Consider the following 24,846-nt stretch of genomic DNA (forward strand, 5'->3'; position numbering starts at 1 on the left):
CGATCGTATCTCGTGGATTCTGGTGAAATTGAAACGGAACACAGTGCACGTAAAATTAGGGATCTAAATCATCATTTTGGTGGACTCGAATCTGTTTAAAAAATAAAAGACGTCGAATTTTTGAATTTTCAACTCCAATGGAAATGAATTTTTATCTCCAAAACTATCCACTGCACCTCTGAGTGAAATTTTTTACAAATGCTCGTGATAATATTGCAGGCGTATATTTTTGTTGAGAACTCGATTTCATGTCGAGAGGAGGGGGATAAATTAATTTTTATAATGGAGTTTTGAAAAGCATTTAATTGAGTAACTTGAAATCTGGAGCAAAATGTGAGATGTGAAATTCTTGCAAAAATGCAGGTGGCGCTACTGTATTTTTTTAGAGTTGGAGAATCCCTTTAATTTGTGTGGTATCAACTGACTTTTCATCAGAAATTTTTTAACGTAGGAATTTTGAAAAATAGTCATTCTCCATGGTCTGGAGTACTAGAAGAAAGGCGTCGCGCAGGATTTCTTTTTACTGCTTATTTATGTTCGCCCAAGCAGTGGAAGAAATACGACACCGTCTGATCGTGGCTAGAATTTCTACTTAAATTCGAGCTTGGGGACTTACACGAGAATACAAAATATAGATATCACTACAGCATTCTCTCGTCACTCCCTGAGAATACTCTTTTTGTCATCACAACCGAGAAATACATTTATACAGCATCATATAAATTTAAACAAAATCTAAATTAAATCCAAGCTTATCCAACATATTTGCAATCGTTATTTGTCATTAAAAGCATTTCAAAAATACTTCTTATCCTGCAACTTTTCTTTATTTTAGTTATAACAGTTTGGGTTCCCCTTCCAGGGTTCGGTTATAAAAGCAAAAAGTTTGGAACAACTCTATTCCATTTTCGTCGAGCTCCACACTCTTAATTAAATTTTTTTTTTTTTCATTCTTTCCACCCACCCTCAGTCGTGTTACGCATTGTCGTCGAAGTCAATGTTGGTGTTTCATTGTTGTTCGTTGCACAGACTCGGATTGGTTTTGTTTTCATGCCGTTGTTCCCGATTGAAAAGTGAATTTGGCGCACGGGTTTACGGGCCACCCATACGCGATGAAGCCAAGGTGTAGTATAGTCGGGATTTGAAAAGAAATTAACGAGTCGCGAGCCATAATTGTAAGCGTTTTGGCGTTTTGAATTATTTTGGAAACGCACTACTAGCAGTAACTTAAAATAATTAAGTTAATTAAAAAAATAACATGAATCACAGTTTATAATTTAATAGTCGATAAAATCATTCATATTCCTAGAGCTATCATATTTATAAAATCAGAAACTATATTTTTCAGGCTATTATAATGTTAAAATTAGAGTTTATATTTTTAGAGCTATTATATCGATAAAATTACAGTATATATTTCTAGAGCTATTATATCGATAAAATTAGAGTATGTATTTCTAGAGCTACCATATTGGTAAAATTAGAAACTATATTTTTCAGGCTATTATAATGATAAAATTAGAGTTTATATTTCTAGAGCTATTATAATGATAAAATTGGAGTATATATTTCTAGAGCTATTATAATGATAAAATTAGAGTATATATTTCTAGAGCTATTATAATGATAAAATTAGAGTACATATTTCTAGAGCTACCATATCGATAAAATTAGAAACTACAGTTTTCAGGCTATTATAATGATAAAATTAGAGTATATATGTCTAGAGCTATTGTAATGATAAAATTAGAGTATATATTTCTAGAGCTACTATAATGATAAAATTACAGTTAATATTTCTAGAGGTATTATAATGATAAAATTAGAGTATATATTTCTAGAGCTACTATATCGATAAAATTAGACTATATATTTCTAGAGCTATTATATCGATATAATTAGAGTATATATGTCTAGAGCTATTATAATGATAAAATTAGAGTATATATTTCTAGAGCTATTATAATGCTAAAATTACAGTTAATATTTGTAGAGGTATTATATCGATAAAATCGAGAGTAATATTTTTAGGGGAATTATATGGACAAAATTAGAGTTAATATTTCCGGAGCTGATGCGTCGATAAAATCAGAGTTCATATTTTTAGAGCGGAGGGTACACACGGTAGCCCACAAACATAACAAGTTCGGTGGCTGTGTACTCTAAATTTGGCGTTGTCGTATACGCGAGCACGCATAACACACATCGAAATCGAGTTTCACTATGCACTGTAAACTTTGATAAAGGTATACAAAACTCGTTGCGCGCAGCTTAAAAGTGTTTAAAATTCAAATAAGAGTTTTCCATAATCGACCAAGCGAATTTCGACGCGATAAAAGTTTGCCACACCACGGCTGATAAAATTCTTCGCGATAATACTCGAACAAAGTTTACCGGGGCCGAAAAAAAAATTCTTCGCCGTTCGCCCCGTCACTTAAAACGAACCGGAATAGAGCAGCTTATGCGCGTTTAAGTATAGGATCATTCTGTCCTATCTGAATTTTTAATCTTCGACTCTTTTTTTTTATATATTTTACATAACTTGATAACCAATATTCATAAAATAAATTTGAATTCTCTTCAGAAAAACGAAACCTCGAAAGATGTACACGATAAAGAAACCAACAGAATATCTTGAGTTTTGTAATTTTTGAAAATTGAAATGTATCAATTCTTTTGAGGCCTGGAAACTGGAAACTTCATAAATGTCGGAAGGACTTTTATTAGTCTTTTATTGACTATAAAGTCCAGAACCATGAATTTTTTATTTTACGAAATTGAGAACACGGTGTCTTCGCGTAAAACATTTCCCACCTAAAAGTTACAGCCTACTAAACCTGTCGTATTCGTAGTCGCGATACCAGATTTTACAAAATGTTTTACGAGCAGCGTTAAATAACTTTTAACCGTTCGAAAATCGGATAGTTTTTCTTCGTTAAGAGATCTCCCGTTTTTTCCCAAAGGTAAGCCCGGTCGAATGTTTTACAGTCTGATCACGGGAGTTCACAAAATATTTTCGAATCCTGAATATTAGTCACCGTAACGGAGATTAGTCATGCTCCGTAAAGCGGAAAAAAGCTGAATGCACGGCTGGGAGCTGCCTATGGGGCGATCATTTTTTACAACCAAAGCACAATGACTTACGGTTGCGCGTAACGTACCGCGCAGGAAATACAGAAGCAACGAAACACGAATAAATATGGCCTAGTTGCGATCTTTGTCCCTTGACATATCGAATTTTTAATTAAATTAAAATAAAGAAATCTTCATATCCAATATACGTTACAGCAGAGATGAAAAAGAAAATACTGTCTAAGTTGCTTTGAGATCCACATAACCTTAAAATTTGATTTCCATTACGATGATATAAACTTATTTTTATTGGGGTAAATATTTGAAAAGAATTTTCCTTGATCCAGATATCATTGCCCAGAGTTTAATCTTTAAATCAACCGAGCATATAACCTCCAATAAAATCTAAGTATAATATATTTAGATCGAAGACACTAATTTTAAAATAGCGTTCTTAAGACCTCGACCTGTATACAGGGTGAGCCACATAGTCTGTGAAAGATAATAACTGGAGGTCTCCAAAAAAGTTGTTCAATTGGTGGAGAATAATTTTTAAAAATTGCTAGTTTGTTAGTTCTTTGTGAACATTAAACCTACTACGATTGGTCACCTGACTGGTTGAATGCTTTGTATTTGAACTGGACGAAATTTGGTGTCAAATTCTGGTTAGCTTCCGACCCACTGAACGAGTGACCGAGTGACGCAGTGTGTACTATTTACTACGAGCACGCGCGGTCAATGACCTCAGGAAGAAAGTAAACAAACCCTTATATCTCCAGAACTAGCCACCGCATCGACTTCAAACTAAAATCGCTGTATCTCCGGAACTAATAACGCTATCGACTCGTATAAACGCTCATTTTAAAGGGCATTTCACCCTCTATCTAACGATCATATCACCTATTATAATTTATGCTGTCTTCTACTTTTATTTTGAAATTTACTTTGACGCTACATACCCAAAAAAGTTTCAGCAGTTCCTACTGATTGTACGACTAGTGTTCGATAAAATTGGATCATAAATTGTTTATCTAATTGAAAATTAATTTAAAACTAAATACAGAATGTTTGATCGGTCATGGTAGTGTAATGGGTGTACATGAAGTGATTGTAGGTTTAGTGTTAAAAGACAATACCACATTTTAACGACCTGAATGTTTTCCAAAAATGTCTTTCCGGAAATAACGGTCAGCCATTAACGATGTCACGCGCAAATCTGTTTCCGTAGCGGGCAGAACTTTAAATCTATTGAATCGTTTCGCCGCGAAGGTTCGTCAACGAAATCAGGTTACGAAAAGTACGCTGATTGTCCACTCCTGTCGCTGGCCAGAAGGCAAATCGGATTCCGTGAGATCGATTGGACACGTTGCCGGAAAATTCCGCGTTGCGTAAAATACAGCAAATGGGTATCATGTCGGGGGCGCAGCATGCAATTGAAGGAATGAATCGCGTTTCAACCGGAAGATAAATTTGATCGCTGTCTTTCCCGCGTACTGGCATTATCGAATTTTTCGAAGCCTCTGTACGATCCTGATTTCGCTAACGTGGTCAACTGGAGAAACATTATTCTCCTTTTTCCTCATTTTTACCGATTTATTTACTTTTAAAAGGAATCTGGTACAAGCAAGAAATGATCACAGTATTCCCTCGCTTAATGCTTTTTTAGCCTGAATAGACGAATGAACAACTCTGTAAGTAGAATCTCCTGTTAGCAAGAATAGACTATCGTATTTGGAATCATTTTTTTTTTTGGAAATTTCTTTTGGTCCGTATGAAATGCTAAAATTTTCATTGCTAGATTGGTACGGATTCCTCATTACAATAACTTGAAACTGATGCTCTTTTCATATCCAATTTCAATAGTCGAATCAACGTATACAAAAGTTAAGAGTTAATTACCCGAAAAATTCCGACGTAGTCTCGGTGAAAAATTTCTAAAGGGCTGGTCAATATTTTATTGAATGGCGGAGGAGAGTCTGGTCGGGGCTCCAGTCAAGTTTCCAACGTCCTAATTCATTTATCTGAACGCTTCGACGCTCTTTTTTAACAATCGAGGACCACGTAACCTAAAATTCGTGGTATTTTCATAACCTCGTCGAAATTTATGAATTTCATTCAGATTTGTTTCCCTCGACGATCGAAAATAGTGGTTTTTAGTTAAAAGTTCCATATGTTTTTACGATGTGGTATTTATCTTCCCAAACGACTAGAAGAATGATGGCGTCCTCGAGGTTGGCTCTCGACTCCAAGGTCGCGTTCGCCAATGCTGTCCCGAATGGCACATATTAGGTCAGGGCATTTCTTATCTGTCGGAGGCTGTCAACGTGACTCGGTGACGTTATTTTTTGGCCACAAAGTTGCCTAGCGAGGCCGTGCAACTCAGTGCGCGAGGAAAACTGCTGGAAGAAAGTTTCCTTTGGTATCTGACGGTCGATAAGACGACGCGGGAAAGATAAATGATCCCTTTCTTGATGGTATCGGGGCTTCTTCCGATGGTAAATCTCGCACGACATTTGTTTCAACTGGAAAAGATGGAGAAACTTTTTTGTTCGGTCGCTAGCTTATATTATCTGTTGTCTTGATTGCAGATGTTTTTTGATGCGTGAAGAGACCCGGGGACAAATATTCGTGCAAATGTTACTCGAATTATATCGCGTTTGGTCTCATTTTAACCAGAAAAGTATCACAAATACATTAAACAAAATTTTATTTATTTATTCACTCATTAATTTTGCCTTCTTCTCATTATTGCCTCGTTTTTCTCGCTTTCCCTTTCTTTCTACGTTCGTCCACGCGGCAAATGGCACGGCACGTGGTCGACCCTCGATAAACGCGCCGCCACGGACCCGAGTAACGTGCATATAACGCGGGAGTACTGTAGAAAGGTACTCAAAGTTCGCTGGCGACTCAGCGCGACGCCATCCATCGAGGTTTTTTCTCCCCCACGTTTTCTCGCGAACATCAAACACGGATCAAGGGAACGTCCGTTAGCGAGGATCCCTCGTGGAAGGCCAGGACACAAAAACCTCGAAGGACAAAGGCGAAAGCTGGGCGAAGTAATCAAAGCTGGGCCGAGACGCGGATCCCTGGTCCCGGCGGCGATGTCGTTTTCATCGCGGAATAAAAGTACCGTTCTTTAGGGAGAGATGCCAACGGATGCGAGGAGGGGGTGGTGGTGGGTGTTTTTCATCGGCCGCTCGGGCAGAATCGCTAGCGCGGCCGCCGTCGGAATAATTGACCCAAATGTACCGCAAAAATAGCGGATCATAAATTACACGGACGGAACGGGAGTGCACTTGACACAGCCCTGTCGCGACACGGTCAACGGAGCTAGAGAGGCAGACGACGCGGCAGAAAAAGAGGGTTCCATTCAAGGTTACTCATTCTTCCGGCACGTCCTCGTTTCGAGTGGCGCGACAATCGGGGAACTCGACTCTTCAAAGGGTTGAGTCGCGCAGTCACTTTCGAAACCGAGAACTGGTAGGGCTACCAGCGTCGTTTGGAATAATTACTAGGTAATATCGTTCTACAGTGAAGCAGGGGAGGGGTCTGCTTCATAGTTCCACGTTTTGGTCTTGTTCATTTTACTTCAGCAAATTAGGCTCTAATACTTCAGTACTGGACAATAATGGTAAACTTGGGAAGGCTACCAGCGTCGGTTGGAATAATTACTAGGTACTATCGCTCTACAGGAAAGAGGGGTCTGCTAAGAAGTTTTTGTCTGAACTTCATAGTTCCATGTTTCGGTTTCGTTCATTTTACTTCAGCAAATTAGGCTCTAATACTTCAGTACTGGACAATAATGGTAAACTTGGGAAGGCTACCAGCGTCGTTTGGAATAATTACTAGGTACTATCGCTCTACAGGAAAGAGGGGGCTGCTAAGAATTTTTTGTCTGAACTTTATAGTTCCATGTTTCGGTCTCGTTCATTTTACTTCAGCAAATTAGGCTCTAATACTTCAGTACTGGACAATAATGGTAAACTTGGGAAGGCTACCAGCGTCGGTTGGAATAATTACTAGGTACTATCGTTCTACAGGAAAGGGGGGTCTGCTAAGAATTTTTTGTATGAACTTCATAGTTCCATGTTATGGTCTCGTTCATTTTACTTCAGCAAATTAGGCTTCACCCCTAATTTTAATGGCAATTTAAATATTTTTTAGACTGTACTTCCTCGAACGATTTCTTAACGATGTTTTAATGTAACTAGCGCGGAGCAGAATAATTAATTTAATTATAAAGTTGATCGTCTGATCTGGTCTATCAAAGGCGAGTTTTATTGGGCGTCAAAAAGGAGTCGGGAGGAAACGAATCCGCTGGCACGGTGCAGTGCTGTGCAGACCGAATAAATTGAATAGCTCGAATGATTGTAATGGATTGAGTAGATTAAGCAAGTAGTACAAACAAATCGAATAAAGTGGGTCGTGTAGTGGGCTTGATACCCCTCTCCTGTAGAATACCTCAATCGAGATGATAAGAACTTGGTATCGTGTTCGAACAGCCGTAAACCTGTTTCGTTAAAATCAGGGGTGGCTGTAGTAGTCATTAACAAACAAACCAAGTCCTATTTCTTATACTCTATATTTGCAATTATAAATAGCGTTGAAACCACTGAAATACGCCCATAGTCGTATAAAAATCCAAGTAACAACCTTCATAATAATAATTATTTAAACTATGTTTATATATATAAAAAAACAACATCTATTATTTTATCCAAAGTCGATAAAACGTAACGAAAAAAAAAGTATTTGTATCCCAAAATGTTAGAGAATATACATGGAAAGTGGTGAGAAGTTTCATCAAACCCTTATGCTGTAAAAAAAATAGTCAAACATCAGATCTCGGTTTACCATTTAGCACGAGTCTGCCCCCTTAATATACTCGTTGGGTCTGTCGCGGAACGTCCCTAATCGATTCTAAACTCTGTTTCCAGGTCACCGTCGAGACTACCAGGCTGAGCACGTAGAGGAGGACCGTCCAGGAGTCTCTCGAGCCGTCCGGGATCGTCCCTGAAACGGGCAGAGCGTCTCTGTCGCGTCCCGTTATCGGAGATTACGCTGGCAATCGTCCCGGGGTGCGGGAAACTTGGCAAGAGGCAACGCCCTTTCCGCGACGAAGATGAAGGCCAACCTGGTACGTCGGCTCGTCGGCACGTCCGTGACCTAAGGCCGCCCGTCGTGTCTCTTCCGGCCGAAGAAGAGGAACAAGGCCAAGGGAAACACGGTACAAACGGAGACTGAGCATGACGACGATCGCTACGACCTCCGAGCCGACGGAGGTGTCGCCGGTGGACGTGACGACCCTGCTGAACGCCATATCGACCGAGGAGGGTCAGTTCGCCAACAGCACCTACCCGAACGAGCCTAAGTGGTCCGTGCCGGCCACAATCGCGAAAGGCTGCCTCCTCGGTTCCATAATCCTGACCGCCGTGTTCGGTAACCTCCTGGTGATGGTGTCCGTGATGCGGCACAGGAAGCTGCGCATCATCACAAACTACTTCGTGGTCTCGTTGGCCCTGGCCGACATGCTGGTGGCGATGTTCGCGATGACGTTCAACGCGAGCGTACAGATAACCGGGAGGTGGCTGTTCGGTTACTTCATGTGCGACGTGTGGAACTCGCTGGACGTTTATTTCAGCACCAGCTCCATCCTCCACCTGATGTGCATCTCGGTGGACAGGTACTGGGCGATCGTCAAGCCCCTAAAGTATCCAATCATCATGACGAAACGTATCGCCGCGTACATGCTGCTCGCCTGTTGGGTGATGCCGGCCTTCATCTCGTTCGTGCCCATATTCATGGGCTGGTACACCACCGCCGAGAACAGCATGCACAGGCGCAAGCATCCCGAGCTCTGCGAGTTCAAGGTGAACAAGATCTACGTGATATTCTCGTCGAGCATCTCGTTCTGGATACCCTGCACGATCATGACGCTCACGTACTTCGCGGTGTTCAAGGAGGCCAACAGGCAGGAGAAGCAGATGCACAGCAGAATGGGTAACGTGATGTTGCTTAGCCACAGGCCCAGCAAGGATCTGAACAATCTGAACGGTGAGCTGAACAGTGCCGGGTCGTCCAAGACATTAACGTTGAACGAGATCAGCACCGATCATCTGCACACGCCCACCAAGGACAAGAACATCATGAAGATGAAGAGGGAGCACAAAGCTGCCAGGACGTTGGGCATCATCATGGGTACCTTCATACTGTGCTGGTTGCCGTTCTTCTTGTGGTGCGTCCGAGCATTCTTCGCGATGGACACTTTTCGTTTACGTCAGTGGGTGTTGAAGTTCCTTCGTTCTTCGGTTTCCATTCTTTTTTTTTTTAGCAATTTGTTCGTTTAGTGTCACGTGAGAATTTGGGGAAGTGACAGATTCTGCAGACTGGTTGGGTGGAATAGTGTCCATCTTCGCTATGGCGTTCAGGAAATTTATCTTTCTGTTCTGTTTCTAACACGTTCCTCTGTTTTGGTAACCTAGCCTGACGTTGTGTGGAATAATCTTTATCAGAGCTCGTTAGCAAACCTCCCATTGCACATTCACGAAGGTTTCGCGAAGTCTAACCCCATATTCTTGCACTTTAGAATACATAGTGCCTTCAGCTTTCAAAATGCATCGTTCTGCTACCCCTATTTAATCAAAACTTTGAGCGTATTGTTCCCCGAAACTTTTGTTACAAATTCTGTGCCGATCCACGTTGTTGCGAGTATCTTCCAAAGTATGGTTCATCCTGTCCAACAAACTAAATAATTTCTTAGCTCAGACGTTACCCGTTGAAATCTATGTGAGAGTAATTCGATGAGTAAAGAGACAAACGTTTGTTTTAATACGATTCTATGCACTAGGTTCTTTTAAACCAACAGCAAAGAATTCTTTCTCTCGAAGTTTGAGTTAGTTTCGAACATTTCTCTTCGTTTCTTCCATTCCTGTGAAACTCGACTACCGCGCAATGACTCCTAGGAGAGATCGAGCAAAATGAACTTGGATGAAACAAGATCTGAAGTATAAGGTGGATGTTGCTTACATTTTCAACGATTTCTTTTTGTCTCTTTACTTACTGAATGACAAATCTTCCAAAATGGATCCCGCACCAATCACCCCATTAAAACGATACTTTCATTTAATCTTCTAACGTTCCCTCATTAGCTTGAAAGTTGCTTCCTGAATCTAACTCTGCCTGATGATATGTTATTAGCGACGAGGATTGCTCGTGTCTCGGTCTACTGCTCTACTCAAGAAGAAACAGACCTAACCTACAAACTCTTCCATAGTGTTATAGGATTAAAGTCTTTTAGGAGAACCATAATCCTCGTTGCCAACGGAAAGGAGGTTTTCTACTACTTATTCTTAAAACACAAAATTAAGTGACTTCTATAGATTAATATTGGACAAAATATAAGAAATAAAATTAATTCGGAGATACCTTCCCGCAAAGTGTGGGTGGTTCAAGATAAAAAGAAGTCAATTTCTGCAAGAAAACAGCACCTTCCCGGATAACTGAACGGTAAAGACCTCGTCTACCATTCAGTTAACCGGGAGGTATCGATTCCTTCGACGTGAGCGCCAGAATTGCATCGAGAGTGAAAGCTGAGCTTCCTTTGAACGAAGGGATTCTGTTTCAGACCAGAGAATCTGTTCGTAACTTTAAAGCGACAAGTTTCGTGCTGTAAAATCGTTTGTTCGCGATCGACGCGAGGATTGTGGGACTCTTGGGAGCACGTACACCTACAGGTGCCTCTTGAAGTGATCTCTCTCCGCAGGTACGTCATCACGACTCTGTGCGGCGACAGCTGCCCGTGCCCCGATATCGTGATAGCGCTCCTTTTCTGGATCGGATACACGAACTCGGCGCTGAACCCGCTGATCTACGCGTACTTCAACCGCGACTTCCGAGAAGCCTTTAAGAATACGCTGCAGTGTGCTTTCTGCTCGCTCTGCAGACGAGAGCCGTCCGACCTCGAGGCGCTCGATTTCCGTCGGCCGTCCCTAAGGTACGATCTGGTCTGACACATTGAGGTACGCACTACATTCTATCGCTTTTCTCGTTCCCTCTATTCTTCCACACCCCTGCCCCCCTTCGTGATCGTTTCTTGATATTTTATTCTGGTATCACCACGATAAATAGCGCGCCTGACCATTCGATCGACTACTTCCCGGATTAGGGGCACTCGCGCACGAGTTACGGCACTGTCCTTCAGGTTGTCACGTAGTTACGATCACTTGTCACTCCCGTTCTGGATGTATTCGAACGTCGTGCTGGAAATTGTCTTTAAATCTCTTGAACACTCTGTCTTTCAGGTTGTCCGTCTCAGTCGCGAGCCTGTGACAACCGGGGAGACAACGCTGCGTACGCCGGTTTTTCAGCGCGTTAACAGGCTAGTCTGAGAGAAACAGGTCATATATATTGGAAGTCTATTTTCATCCATGTTCGGGGTAAATGTTGCTCGGTTTGATGTCGTAGGTATGTGATAAATATCGATGAAGAACTATTTAAAAAGCACCTGATATATTTTGGCTCGTGTGGGTGACGAATATTTTGATTTAAATACTATTAGAGCCTGTAGAGAACTGTCTGTTTCTGTTTGATTTTCATTGGAGCGAAGAAAAATATTTGGTTGAAACGCACACGTATCAGAGAGACGAAAAATATAGCAAAATAGTGGGAGGTATAGTGTGATGTTTCACAATAGCTTTGAGAAATAAAAATATTTGCTGCCCGCTCTAGTCTATTCCTATTCACTCTGTGACTATATCTGTTTGTAGAAAGGCAACTTGTGTGCAGTATTTTATTGTTGATATGACTCTATAAGGGATGAGAATAGATCTACAGTGTATATGACATTGTTTACTCGAAATCACCCGCCAAGATTGTTGGTTACCTAGAACGACACCCTGTAGAATTGTGTTTCTCGAGTATTAAATTAAAAATTCCTCCTCAATGTGAACCCAATATTGCTTAATAGAAATTCAGTGATTCAGTCAATGTCTACAAACATCAATGCAAGTAGAAACATCGAGTAATGGTCAAACAAGTCATAAACGTACCCCAAAAATATTCAAAATCAATTTTCTCGAAAACGAAGGCTCGAATAAAAATACATTATTCCACATTCTCGATGTAGTTTTACACGATGAATCACCCTCTGGACGCTGATACCAGACACTGTAGGTTACCCTGTACAAAACTTTGAATACGAATTGCGGAATTTCCATAAAGCAATTTAAAATGAAATATGAACGAACCAAAAAATTTCACTATCGATTCATCGGACGGAATTGATATCCAACCACTACGTTTACAAATAAAACTCCAAGTATTCTTTCGAGGGAACAAACCGAATCACGTGGATCATGAAAATCACGGTTAAAGACATCGGTGCCACCTGAATTCACGGCGCAAGAAAATGCCATAAAACGGGGGTGATTAGAAGCGTGGGCGGCGAGGTGGGGTGGGCATTACTTTTAATTTCGCCGGGAGAAAGTAGGGCAAGTCGAGAACGGGATGCTCAACTTTTTCACACAAATGCGAGCGTAACTCAGGAAACGCGTGCTTCTTCCACTTCGCTCCCTTCTCTTCGCAAAGTGGTTCGCCCGAAGTAAGAAACGGACGACGAATCTTTCGCGACGCGAAGCCTCGATCGCAAAATTTCTCTTGCGTCATGAAATTTTAATGATCTTCGTAAGAATTCGTTGGTCATGGACCAACAATCCCTTTTAAACTATCGTGAGAAATGCCTTTGTATTCTCAGTAGTCCCCGGTTATATGAAATAATTTCTCCCCCCGGTTACATGATATTAATGAAACTTTTGTATTCCCATGAAAATGTTATAAACGAATTGTACGGGGTTCCCCGATGAAAATGAGTCCAAACTCAACCATATTCGGACTACTTTTAATTATAAGTTTTCCAAAATTTTTTTACTAAACTCAAAATGTATATAATTAAAAATAGTCCGAATGGGGTCGTGTTTGGACTCATTTTCGTCGGGTGAATCGCGTCAGGAGACTGGTCCTAACACTGGTTCTTATTTCCCTCGCGTTGAGCTTTTCGTTGTTCTGCTTCCACCTTCGTTCCTTGTAAAGCGAATAAGTTGCTGGACTTTGCGACTCCGATTATTAGAGACACGTCCAGCTGTTTCTCGCGGGACTTTACGGCGAATTCCGGCCCTTATTCTACGGTAAAATAGCGAGCACCGAAACCTAACCTTAAAATACGATTTTTACACTCCGTCAACGGGGATAAAAATGTTTCTCGATTACTCGGGGAACGAGCGCGCCCGTCAATATTTGCGCCCACGATAATACGGGGTACAAAAATGTTTGTGTTTATCGATACATCCGCGTATTATTCAAACACGCGTTCTGTACGATGAACACCTCACGGATTGACACAGGTGTTGCAATTGCTGTCGCAATTTCCGGGAAATTACAGTACGCGTTTCAACGACCGACCGGAGGAAGAAACGATGATGATACGTTTTATGATTTTTCTTTTCTTTACCCAGCGTTAAAGTTCGGTCGTAAAACAATAACTGTGAAAATAAATTACTCGTGGACGCCAAAAGACATTAGAAAAGACATTTTGCGTTGGACTTGGTCGTCCTAAACTTGTCTAATGATTTGCAAAAATTGATTGACAATCGTTCTAAAACTGAACCCTCGAGCCCATCACCATTCGTAGATCGATCACAAAACCTTGCGACGACAAATCTCCAGTCTCCACCACACAATCGCCATTCGATTGGTAGAAAAAATGTATTGGTTGCCACTTTCTGCTTCTGCTTGCAGGTACGACGACCGCACTAAGAGTATATACTCGGAGACGTACGTCAAGCACATCGACCGACGAAGATCGAGCGAGTTTGGTAGCAGTCTCTGAGAAGACAACAACTTTATACGTTAACTGCAATCGCAACAAGATACGAATAATACGTACACACCCACCTATACATCCGTATCATCATCCACACACGCAATAAACCGACGTTAACGCGTCGGACGAATACGTACGCGTAGCTCGCATCGAGAGATTCTTCGTCATATTGCCAAAAAAAAAAACAACAAAAAACAGAAGAAGCAAAAATCCGAATCTCAACGAGTATTCGCATTTTGAACATTCTGAATGGCCTCGTGTATTTTCGGTTTCAGCGGCTGCCGTCCCGAAGCTTCAAACTAAGCCTTCAAGTCCCGATCACGCGTGAGAATATCGACGACCGACGGAATATCGAGAAATAGATTTTCCGAGACGGTGTTGTACATTGTGCATCATCGGTAGGGACCATCGAAAATATATTATTTAATATCACGCCGGTCGGGAATCGAAAGTACGAATCAGGCTTAACCATCCACCATTTTGAACTCCAGAAGTCGTCCGATTGGCTTCATTTTCATTCCAAATTGTAGATATCAACAAAAATAACAAAAAAGTCTTATATATTTTTGGCGTAGTATGGATAGTTTAGCCAAAATATTAAGTTTCTTGCCGCGAAGTGCCTTTGTCAAGCACGTACCCATTCAAGGGAGCACTTCGGGACAAGAAATTTAATATTCTGAGCGAACTATCCATCCTGGAACAAAAATATACAAGACTTTTCCTTTCGTTTTTTCGAGATCTACAATTTGGATCGAAGATAAAACAAATCCATCTTCAAATTTTAACGTTTAACGCCGTTTTGCGTAAAACTGGCTGATTCTAAACTCTAGAATCTGTTTCGAATCTTCCTTTTAAAACCAGTCCCACTTCACTTTCGAGGCTCCCTAAAGTTTGACAAAATGTCGAGATCTCAGAAGACTGCTGGAGAAATCGAAACTGCAGGGGGCCAGGGAGCACAAGGGCACGCGAGAATCGTGTGACGTCGCCAAACCGTCACCAAAGATGCACACTCGGGGCAGGTACACACGCATACAACGCATAGATCACGTCACATTGCCAAAGATAGTATTTTTAAGAGAAGCTTCCGTGACAAGAGAGAGAGAGCGAGAAAGAGAAAGAGAAAGAGAAAGAGAAAAAGAGAGGACGCGTTCCACGCCGGGATCGACCGATCTACGGAGAGACGAGGAAGAAGGACAACGCGCGCCATGTCGTCGACCAGGTCAGATCAACCAAGTCAGACCAAGTCGTCGGTATTCTTCGTCGTCCTTTCGACGCTTCGATAAATGTCCGATTGGGTGGCCAAGTTCATTAGCTCGACGTTCCCCCCTCCCCCCTGCTCGACGTTGCTTCCGCTTCCATTTTCCAGCGCGAGCAAAATTGGCAGTTCCAGCGTTGGGCTCTGAGCTGAATCCCAGAGGCGAGCGCAGAGCCACACGGCGGCCATTTTTTTATGGCCAGATGTCGCTCCGGTAGCTGCCATTGCCCCCCAAGTTGGGCCACGGTCCTTGACCGACAGTCTGTCAGCGCCGTACTCGAGAAAGATGGCGCGTAGAATTGTTGATATCGTTGTTGCTGTTTAATTAAACATTATTTATTGCCGGCGAGAACATCCCGAACGCGTTAGCATATTTCGTTTCAATGCTGCTGGTCTCAGCGGAGCCCGAACACTTCCAATTCGAGACACGCTACGTACGAAACCAAAGAGGTCGTTATTGTTATCCAGTTGTTGTTTAATCATTATTATTTATTATCACCAGGTTATTTATTCTACGGTTAAGCTTTGGAGAGAGATTCGAGTATTGTTGGTCGTTGGAGGTCGGAGTTTTGTTAAGTTTGAACGGACCGCGTTTTGGATCGAGAGCACCGCATGACTACGAGACACGAGCGTCGGTCGTGTTTCGCGAAACGTTTTACAGCGTCTGTTGTTCCTTCCTTTTTTTTTTTTCTCAAAGAGTATATATTCATTACTTGAAAGGGTTTGAACGGATATAGTACGTTGTCAAGTTTGCTCTCTAATCGTTTGTTTAATCGTATTCAGCGCCCCTTCGAGCTAGGATCGGAATCGAGTGGATGCGATAACTTCGATTTTCGAAGAAACCATGTCCTCCAAATCATCCTTTCTTTTCAGAGAGGGCGACAGAACCTAACCTCGGGACTCAACATTTCCAACGAGTTGTGAATATTTTTAAACGATTTATTTTGCTCATTTACATACTTATTGTTAGGACACTATCTTGTAAGCAACCAGGTGAAATAACGTTTTCGAAACACCTCAACGTGCCGGACAAATATTAACGTAATGGATCAACGATAGGTTGATGAATGGAAGAATTGTGATCCATCTTCTAATTTCCAGCGAACACGAATTTCCTTTTGTTTTTTCCCCCCCCTCTGGGAGTATTGATTCGCGGTTTCAGGAAGCTCTGTACTCCAGGCTGAGCTCTAGTCGTGCACAAAAATCAATAACAGTGGAATCTCTTTAATCACATCTTGCTGTATTATTTATCTCGCACACTAAAAAATCAGTATTACTATATTTACTGAACGTGTAAAGCTATATATATATATATCGCTTAAAATTCTATAAATTTAGTAAAATACATAAATTGCAACTGTTCGTTTTACCAGGGTACCGATATTAAAGTTTTATCCCACGTTATCGAACATATTTGTCATTTTTGGAGCTGGTGACAATACAGTCTGTGCGTTGAACGCCCAAGGGGCGTTTGGATCGCGTGTATAATGATAGCAACCGTACTGTTCCCGCACACCACGCACTGCACGCGTGCAATTTCATCGCGTACAGTTCGATTCGTCCGCGTTCGATCGAGGTGTTTCGAAAAATAGGAACAAATTTCACAAAAGTCCATTTGCTCACCGTCATCGTCGCCTGGCAGGCATTAATCGACAGAAACGCCATCGGTTGGCTGTTGCAAGAAAGAGCTTTTTACGGAATAAAATTTTTGCCAGCGCAAAGCAACAGTTGTCGGGTCGAAGTTGCCCGACCGTATGAAAAAGACAAGCAAGAAAAAGCCGATGTAACGACGCCGGTTCGTTAGCGGCTCGTTAGATAAAGTTGATTCGCCTGCCACGTTGTAATTTATTCGTCAAATGTATTGCGTACTTTAGCCGTTAATTAATTTTAATCCGCCGTTCGAAATGTGTTTCGTTTACGTTATATTCGATTAATGTCAACCGTGCCAATCTTCGTACGTTTAGTTTGATCGTTAGAATTTTATTTATGACGTTGTTACGTTTTCTCTCATTTTATTTTTTATTCCTGTGCGATTCACCGTTTCTCTGTGATAGGAGTCGTGTATTAAAAAGAAAAAAAAAAAAGAAAAATGGAAAAAAAGATATCACTTGTATACGTGTAAATAGTTTGTAAATAAATACATCGCTCCACGTGGTGGTCAGTTGCAATAACCGTTAGTTGATTACGGCGTTTCTTCCGTGAACGACCTATTAGCTCGTAAACAAATTGTAGCCGTGCGTATTAACAATCAGATGTACCGAGTGTAGAATAAATGGGCGACAGACGACAATTGTGTGGAACGAGAAAAATTGCGCACTACGATTCCGCGGGTTCGGTCGCGTCATTTTATTATCGAAACGTTGTCCTTTTTTTTATCGCCATACGCTCATCACCGATGAAACACGAACATATTTTAAATGTAAGATCAGTGTTTTTATTTCTGTCAGTGATTTTCATACGAGTTTGAACATTATTTTTTACAACGGCTAGGCGTGTATTTATTCGTTTTCATTGAAAGTATGCGTAGCACGTAGATCAGAAGAATCGAGAACAAAAGAGTGCTAAAGAATCGAAGGAGCAAGAAAATTAAAAAGAATTTTGTTACGATCAATTCTCGTCGATACTTCGCAAGTATCCTGTATCGTTTGTAATAATTATGAACACTGGAAATATTCGTCGTCGTACGTGCTTTCTATTATTTCGTTCGTTTCGTGCGTTCAATCTACGAACTAAATGTTTTCGCATAGATTTACGATCGCGTGTGAAATCGTATTCCGATTCGAGTTCTCATGAGGAAAATGTGTCGTTCGAAGTACATTCCGGAAACCTTCGTTTCGTGTTCGTTTCATTTTTTGTATCGAATTCGCAGAAAAAAATAAAATTTCAATACACTTCGGTGACGAAAGTCGGTAACCTTATTCTTCTTTTCAGTAATATTTCGATGAGTCGTTAAGATACAGAAGGTTCGCTGTAGGGAGGTTATTCTTCGTAAAAAAGTGCTTCAAAAATGTGGGGTAACATTTTTTTGTGGGACGCTTGGTTAGCGAGAAAATCGAGCTTGAAAGTTTTTGGGGCGCGACCAGATTCGCGTGCTCCACGGATCTTCGAGCTCAATTTTCTCGAGAACGAAGTCTCGTACGAAAATATTGTACTATATATTATCGATGCACTTTTTCACGAACAATCGATCACTGCCCACCGATACTATAATTTGCGGATCACCCTGCAGATATTTACAAGATCCATATGAAAAGTACAATACTGGACATTTTAAATCAACTTAAGAATCATACTTCTTGTAAACACTGAGAGAAACAAATATTCCTCTTGAAAATACCTTAACAAATTTCTGTTAATGTTGAAAATTAATGAACGTAATTAGAAGTGTCATCAATTCTGTGTTTGTTAGTTATTAATTGCTATTGAAAAGTAGGGGACAGTAACTTCCGACGAAACATATAAAAATATTTATATTTTTGGATATTTTTATAGAATACGTCTTCCTTTATCTTGTTCGAGTATTGTAGAATTGTTGTGTTTGGTGACGTTTTTTTAACGCGTATCAACGAGACGGATGACGAATAAAATATTTGACGGAATTTCGATGTATATCGCGATTTACACAAGTACGTCCGCGCTGGCTAAACGATCAAGTTCACTGGCCGGGCTCGTAAATGAACCCATGGCGAGCCTTTTACGAGCTCTTTACGACTGCACATTCATACCGGTTGCTGCATAAAATAGCTCGCTGCAAGCAACACAGCATTTCACACGATCATTAATCGACTGTCGAATAAAAAAAAAAAAATTCACTCAGGGTGCTTGCTGAGAGCACCCTTCAATCCTGAATTAACGAGCGCCGGGTATATCGACATTTCAGACATTTTTCACCGTCGGAAATAAAACCGGTTTCTGGAAGAAACTAAACGCTCGGGACTTTATTTATTCATTAATGGAAATATTATACCACATTTGATCGATGAGAACGTATCGAGTACCAAAAAAAAAGTTTTATAAAAAATTTACAAGTTTCCGACTTTAAAAAATGATCCCACTAACACACTTCGATTTGAATTTCATTTGAAATTGGCGCGCGTAATGTTCGCTAAGTTGATTATCGGGAAAATCAAAGATTACACGAGGAAAATAGGCGTAGTACCATAAACGTCGTGTGTATCCGTAAAGAATATTTGTACTGACGTAAAGTAACATGCTGGGCAGCACAATCAAATGATAACAAGTTTGTAGAAACAGTATTATCGGTAGAAAACGTTCGAGTACCCGTACGTGTATGCAAAGCTTATTCAAAATATCTGTTGCTTTAAATAATTTCGCTGGTTAAAATATTTATTGTTTCAAATAGATCGTTATTTTCAAATAACGTCGCGAAAAATAAAAGACTGAAATGTTATTTTGAATAGTCATCTCCTATTTTCGTTTCAAATGAAAGGATAAAAATGAAAGGAATTATATTTGTAAATTTCGAAGATTATTAAACAATAAAGACAGCGAAGAGCTATTCTTATGCTACAGCGTGGAGCTCAGACGTTTCAATGTGGAAGAAACTTTGACTCCGCCCTTGGTAACGCCCTCTGCAATTTATTGGGCGGTGTACCTCGTGGACACGCAACGGGGGCGTGTCATGTCGTCATCAGATGTCGCGCTACTGGCTGTAGCCCAACCCACGTGTGGAGTCGACCAGTAGCCCAGCCTCTCAGGACTATGCGCTCGAGCTCCACACTGTACATAATAAGTTGCACTCGGTAGAGCGTTTTGGCGACAAAATATGAAACATAAGGCGACTCATTCCCTTCATATTTTCACCTGCAAACAGTTTCCCTTTCGAGATAAGTTTAATACTAAATTACCATACAATTCATTTAAATTATAACGGAATTGAATAATTACTTGTTACTTTAACCTCCCATTGCATGATCGGTCTGGTACAATAAACAGAATCCTTGCAAGGTTTGCCAAGGTAACAGGCACGTATCGCTTACTTTTAGTATTAATTGATAGACCCACGAATAACCGAAAAATAATTTTATAATTTTGTAAGAATAACATTCGTGCGATAGTGGGTCGAAGGAAACATATCCCCCCCGCGCGAAAATGGTGGTTCGATGATCGTTGATCGAGCAAAGGTCGAGCAATATTCATCGTGAACGAGAAAAACAAAAACCGCGAGGGGTTGATTTTGTTGAACGAATCACGATTGAACGGATCGGTAAACGCGACAGGCCCCCAATACGGATAATTGTCTTGGCTAATTGAAGCCATCAGGCTGATGTAGACCGACGAGGCGGCAACAGGCTGGTGCGGGCGAAATTCAAGACTCGAACGAGTAAAAAGTGTGCTTCAATTCCTCGGAAACTTGACGCCGCTACGTTGCGTAAAGTGTGAATTAATATCTTGATAGGGTAAATTGACGGAGGCGTGGATTAATTTCGATGTCATCGCTGCCGTCGTCGCGCAGCGTCGTCGAACAGTTTTTCTTTCCGGTTTCAAAGTCGAGCACACTTTATTCGCGAACAACGAACAAAAAAATGTTCGTTGGAATCTGTTAATTTGATATTTTTTTTTTTTAAACGACATCCAAGCGGGCAAAAGTTATAATAATTCGAGAACGAATCTAAAACTGTTGTTTTCGTTGTTCGTGAATAAAATTTGCCCGACTATGCTGGCAAACGAGGCGTGTAACTAGCCGCGCGATGGCGCTGATTGAAGGGGTTGCAGTGGAAAGAAGGTAACTCGAAGAAACTGATTTTTTACCGAGTCGAATTCAATTTTACCGCTTGAAACGATACAGTATTATCATTATTAATGATTACGCTAGTTAGATATAATTGTTATACAGATATTAACATTTGATAAATAAATATTCTTTGAAAGTGAAGTTCAACGACCAAAGATTTTGGCGAACGAAACGAGACGTTTTGCGATTGGATAATTAATTATACGTTGATTTTTCTTTGAAAAATAAATTTCTATTATTAGTTCCATCGCTAATAACAAATTTAATCAAAGAGATTCTTGTCAACGGTTTGGTAGAATAGAATGAAAATTTTTAAAAGACTGATAACCTAGAAATATTGTTTTATTCGTTTCTTAAACGAGTAGCTTTGAATTACCAATTGTAAAATTGATGAAAAATTATCGTGACTCAGTAATGCCAGTTACCATTTTCCTCTGCAAGATCATCAATTCTCGAACCCTTTTTCTCGTACGCGTTGAGTCTCAGTGATTCAGTATGACGAGCAAGCAATAATACGATAATATGTGTGATAAATAAATAAGCTGTCTCGAGTCCTCGCGAAGTTATTGTTCATAATCGTTTGTTTATAATGCTAAGAGCGAGAGGAACCATAGACCACTACCAAACACGCAGACTTTTCAAAATGTCGTCCGCGGGGGCAGTTCGACGAAGTGATATTCTCGAGCTGTTTTCGCGATCGAAGACATCTCAAAGACTAACGTACTTTTTAGCGTAGGTATTTTAAATGTGCCGCAATAATACATTTCACGAGGATGAGAAATCACGAAACGATACGGTGTTCGAAAGTTTGTAAACGAAATGAGAACATTTGAACGGATGTATTACACGTCGAGAAGAATAAAACGTGATCGAAATCAAATATTTATATACTCTAAATAAATAACAATCGATGAATTTGATAAATCAACATCTATTAATAATTAAATTGATCAAAATTCATTAGAAACGTATATTGTTTTCTTTTTATTTAATTTTTAGAACCATATACCGTGTACCATTGAGAATTATTCTTTTCGATGTGCGATATTGTTAACAATGGCTGCAAAACACAGAAGTTCACGAACGGTCGAAATCAACAATGTAAAAAAGTTCCTCTGAATCAAAAAAAAAAACACTAGATGATAATGAGACGTTTTCCACTTTTACAAACAACAAAAATGAAAAACACAAGAATTCAGAAATGTACAGTACTGATTAAACGTGATCAAAATTGGAAAATATTGATTTTCTTGAGATACTCGATCGGTTATTCTATAGAAATAATCATTAAAAATTGTAAATGTAACTGAGATCATATACATTTTTCAAAAATAAAAATGTTTCCGTCCTCTACTTGCAAAACCCGTGTTTCCGACAAAATCAACATTTTTAATGTTCAGGGAGAAATTGTGATCACTAGAACGAGTATATTTAGATGTAATTGGTATGAAAAGCAATTTGTTTTTAGTGATATTAAAAAGTAAAATGGTGTAACAAACAAAAAAAACAAAGGTACTATAGGTGTTTCCTTTCAGGACACAAGTCAAAATTATTTAAACAAAGAATAGCTTTTTATATATAAGTGAGTAATATTAAATCCTCTTTTCATCATCCTTAATCTCTTTAGGGATATACACATGGTCATTTAGTTATTCATTTATTTAAAACATTATAATATGGAAATAAATAAATGATAAACATTACAATTCAACATAAGTTTACGTTTCTTTTTAAAGAGTTAATCTATGCATTGGAAATACGTTATAGGCATCATGGAAGACATACTGCGCATGCGCATATCGGTAGAAGAAAACCGTGGACGTGGACCCCGATTCTGGGCGCGCAATTCAAATCGACGTTTCCTCAACAAATCAATTTTACGAAAATATGGACTCCAGGATAAAAAATATAATATTCACAATAACGTAGTATACTTTTTTCATGAAATTGGAAAAGCAAATCCAATATGAATCTTTCCAATGTTTCTAATCTACTAATTTCGTCATCCTGCGAATAGTGGATGATTAAACGACGGAAGTCTCTTTCGTTGGACCGGTATATTTATTTAAGTACACTCGGTGTGACAAAGAAATTCAAACAAGAACGCAAAGGCTGATGAAATGATACGATTCGGTTGTTAAAGTGATACAGCGAGGTTTTCTTCGTCGAGGACATCCGGGGCGAAGGAAAAAATTCTTTAAAAGGGAGACCATCGCCCTCGTAAAAATGAAGCCGCGGTCTTATTTAGCGCTGCGGAAGTACAATACCTTTTTGTTCGTGATATTACCCGTTAAAATCCTACGCGGACGATTGTCCGCGCAAAAAGAAAACGTCCCCGTTCGAGGGAAAAGAAGAAACGTTGGAAAGTGAAAACTCGCGGACAATGGGGGGAATTGTTTGTTTCGATGGTTCAGCAGAATGTCTAGGAAAACGCCCTTTTGTCGTAGAATTAATGGACAGTTTAAAGCAGCCCACCTCCGTTCACGATTGTACATTAATTTCATCTGACACCAGTACGTTAATGTAAATTATTGGACACAGAGATTAGAGAAAATTTTTCATCTTTAATGATATAATTATTATGATTATAGTCTTTTTACGTTTCCTTTGGAACCATCAATGTAAGCATATTAACAATCGAGGAAATGCTAATGTATGACAGTATTACCCGGCTATATGAAATTTTTTTTACCCGGATAAGTGAAACAATTCCTACCCAAATTTGATCATAACAATCGAGGAAATGCAGATGTTAATGCATTACAGTATTACCCGGCTATATGAAATTTTTTTTACCCGGATAAGTGAAACAATTCCTACCCGGATTTCAAATTTTCCATCCTAATATATGAAATGCTTTTTAACTGTACATACGAAACAATTTCTATTCGGATACGTGAACCTGACCCGGATATGTGAAAACAAGCAGACGCGATTCTGTTTCTTATAACCGGGTGATACCGAATTCTGCATCTGCAGCGGAGAATAAAATGTGTCACGAATTATTAAATGTCCTAAAGAGATTCGGGAAGAGGAAATATGTTTTATTTAGTATCGAACAAGAATATTTAGCGTGGTTTGTTGGTGAAAAGTGAGAAAAAAATTCTCGTAACGAAGCAATTCGTTTCTCGAAGATCGTGGCGTCTGTGTTTTGCAGTTTGAAAATGGCGAACGGAAAAAGAAAATCGACGAACCGTGCGTAATGCATACTATAGACAATCAAAAACGCGTCACGAGTTCATCAGCGACGCGCGAATCATTAATCGCGGAATTTCGCCTGCATCATCGTTCGATTTCGCGCCGCACGACAACGTGCTACGTCAATGATAACGATAATAACGATAACTGTAATTATAACGGTAACAATAATAATCGTAACGATCGGTGCATATTACGCAATAAACGAGGACTAATCGAAGTTAAGGAAACAAAGATAATGAATGTCTTGTAAATAGTAAGTGTATAAATTGTCATTGTATAGCGGTCACGAATATTGTAGCTGGATATACGATTGTACTTTAAATGTCCACTATTTCTTTTTGTTATGTCTTATTTAACGAGGATCAGTCGAAATAAAGATTGTTTTTTGAACACCGATGTTTCCGTCCCCCCAACTGTATCGTTTACAAAAATACAGTTTCTGATTTTTAAGTTTTAATGAAAATAATTATCTGTCTAAACTGTACTAGCATTAATTGTAGGAATACTAATGTGCCAACGAGTCTGCATCATTTTAACGAACATCGTTATATAAACGGAGAACAAATGTAGGATTTGAAAGTTCCAAAATAAATTATAAAAATATTGGCAGGCCAAAATAAGACGAAAATCAAGAATATCACTTTCTTGACTGACGCTTCGTTAAAAAGTTATTAAAAAATTTCAAAT

The 24,846-nt window shown here is 39.8% G+C and overlaps 1 protein-coding gene across 5 annotated transcripts in view; it reads left to right on the top strand.

Moving 5' to 3' along the window:
- Positions 1–24,457, top strand: part of LOC122396466 (octopamine receptor beta-2R-like) — a 166,867-nt gene extending 142,410 nt beyond the window's left edge. For 2 of the 5 annotated variants that reach the window (XM_043394908.1, XM_043394907.1), the window contains exons 3-5: positions 8,010–9,307; positions 10,835–11,065; positions 13,864–24,457. In XM_043394908.1, the coding sequence (XP_043250843.1) occupies positions 8,319–9,307; positions 10,835–11,065; positions 13,864–13,954 (1,311 nt within the window). In that variant the 5' untranslated portion in view covers positions 8,010–8,318 and the 3' untranslated portion in view covers positions 13,955–24,457. Of the gene's footprint in view, positions 1–8,009; positions 9,308–10,834; positions 11,091–11,372; positions 11,509–13,863 lie in introns of those variants that run through there. The other 3 variants (XM_043394912.1, XM_043394911.1, XM_043394909.1) reach the window with 3 other exon arrangements.
- Positions 24,458–24,846: the final 389 nt, after the last annotated feature.

Source organism: Colletes gigas, unplaced genomic scaffold (genome assembly GCF_013123115.1).
Source record: "Colletes gigas isolate AHSC1104 unplaced genomic scaffold, ASM1312311v1 Colletes_gigas_Sc00007, whole genome shotgun sequence".
NCBI classification, from domain to species: Eukaryota; Metazoa; Arthropoda; class Insecta; order Hymenoptera; family Colletidae; genus Colletes; species Colletes gigas.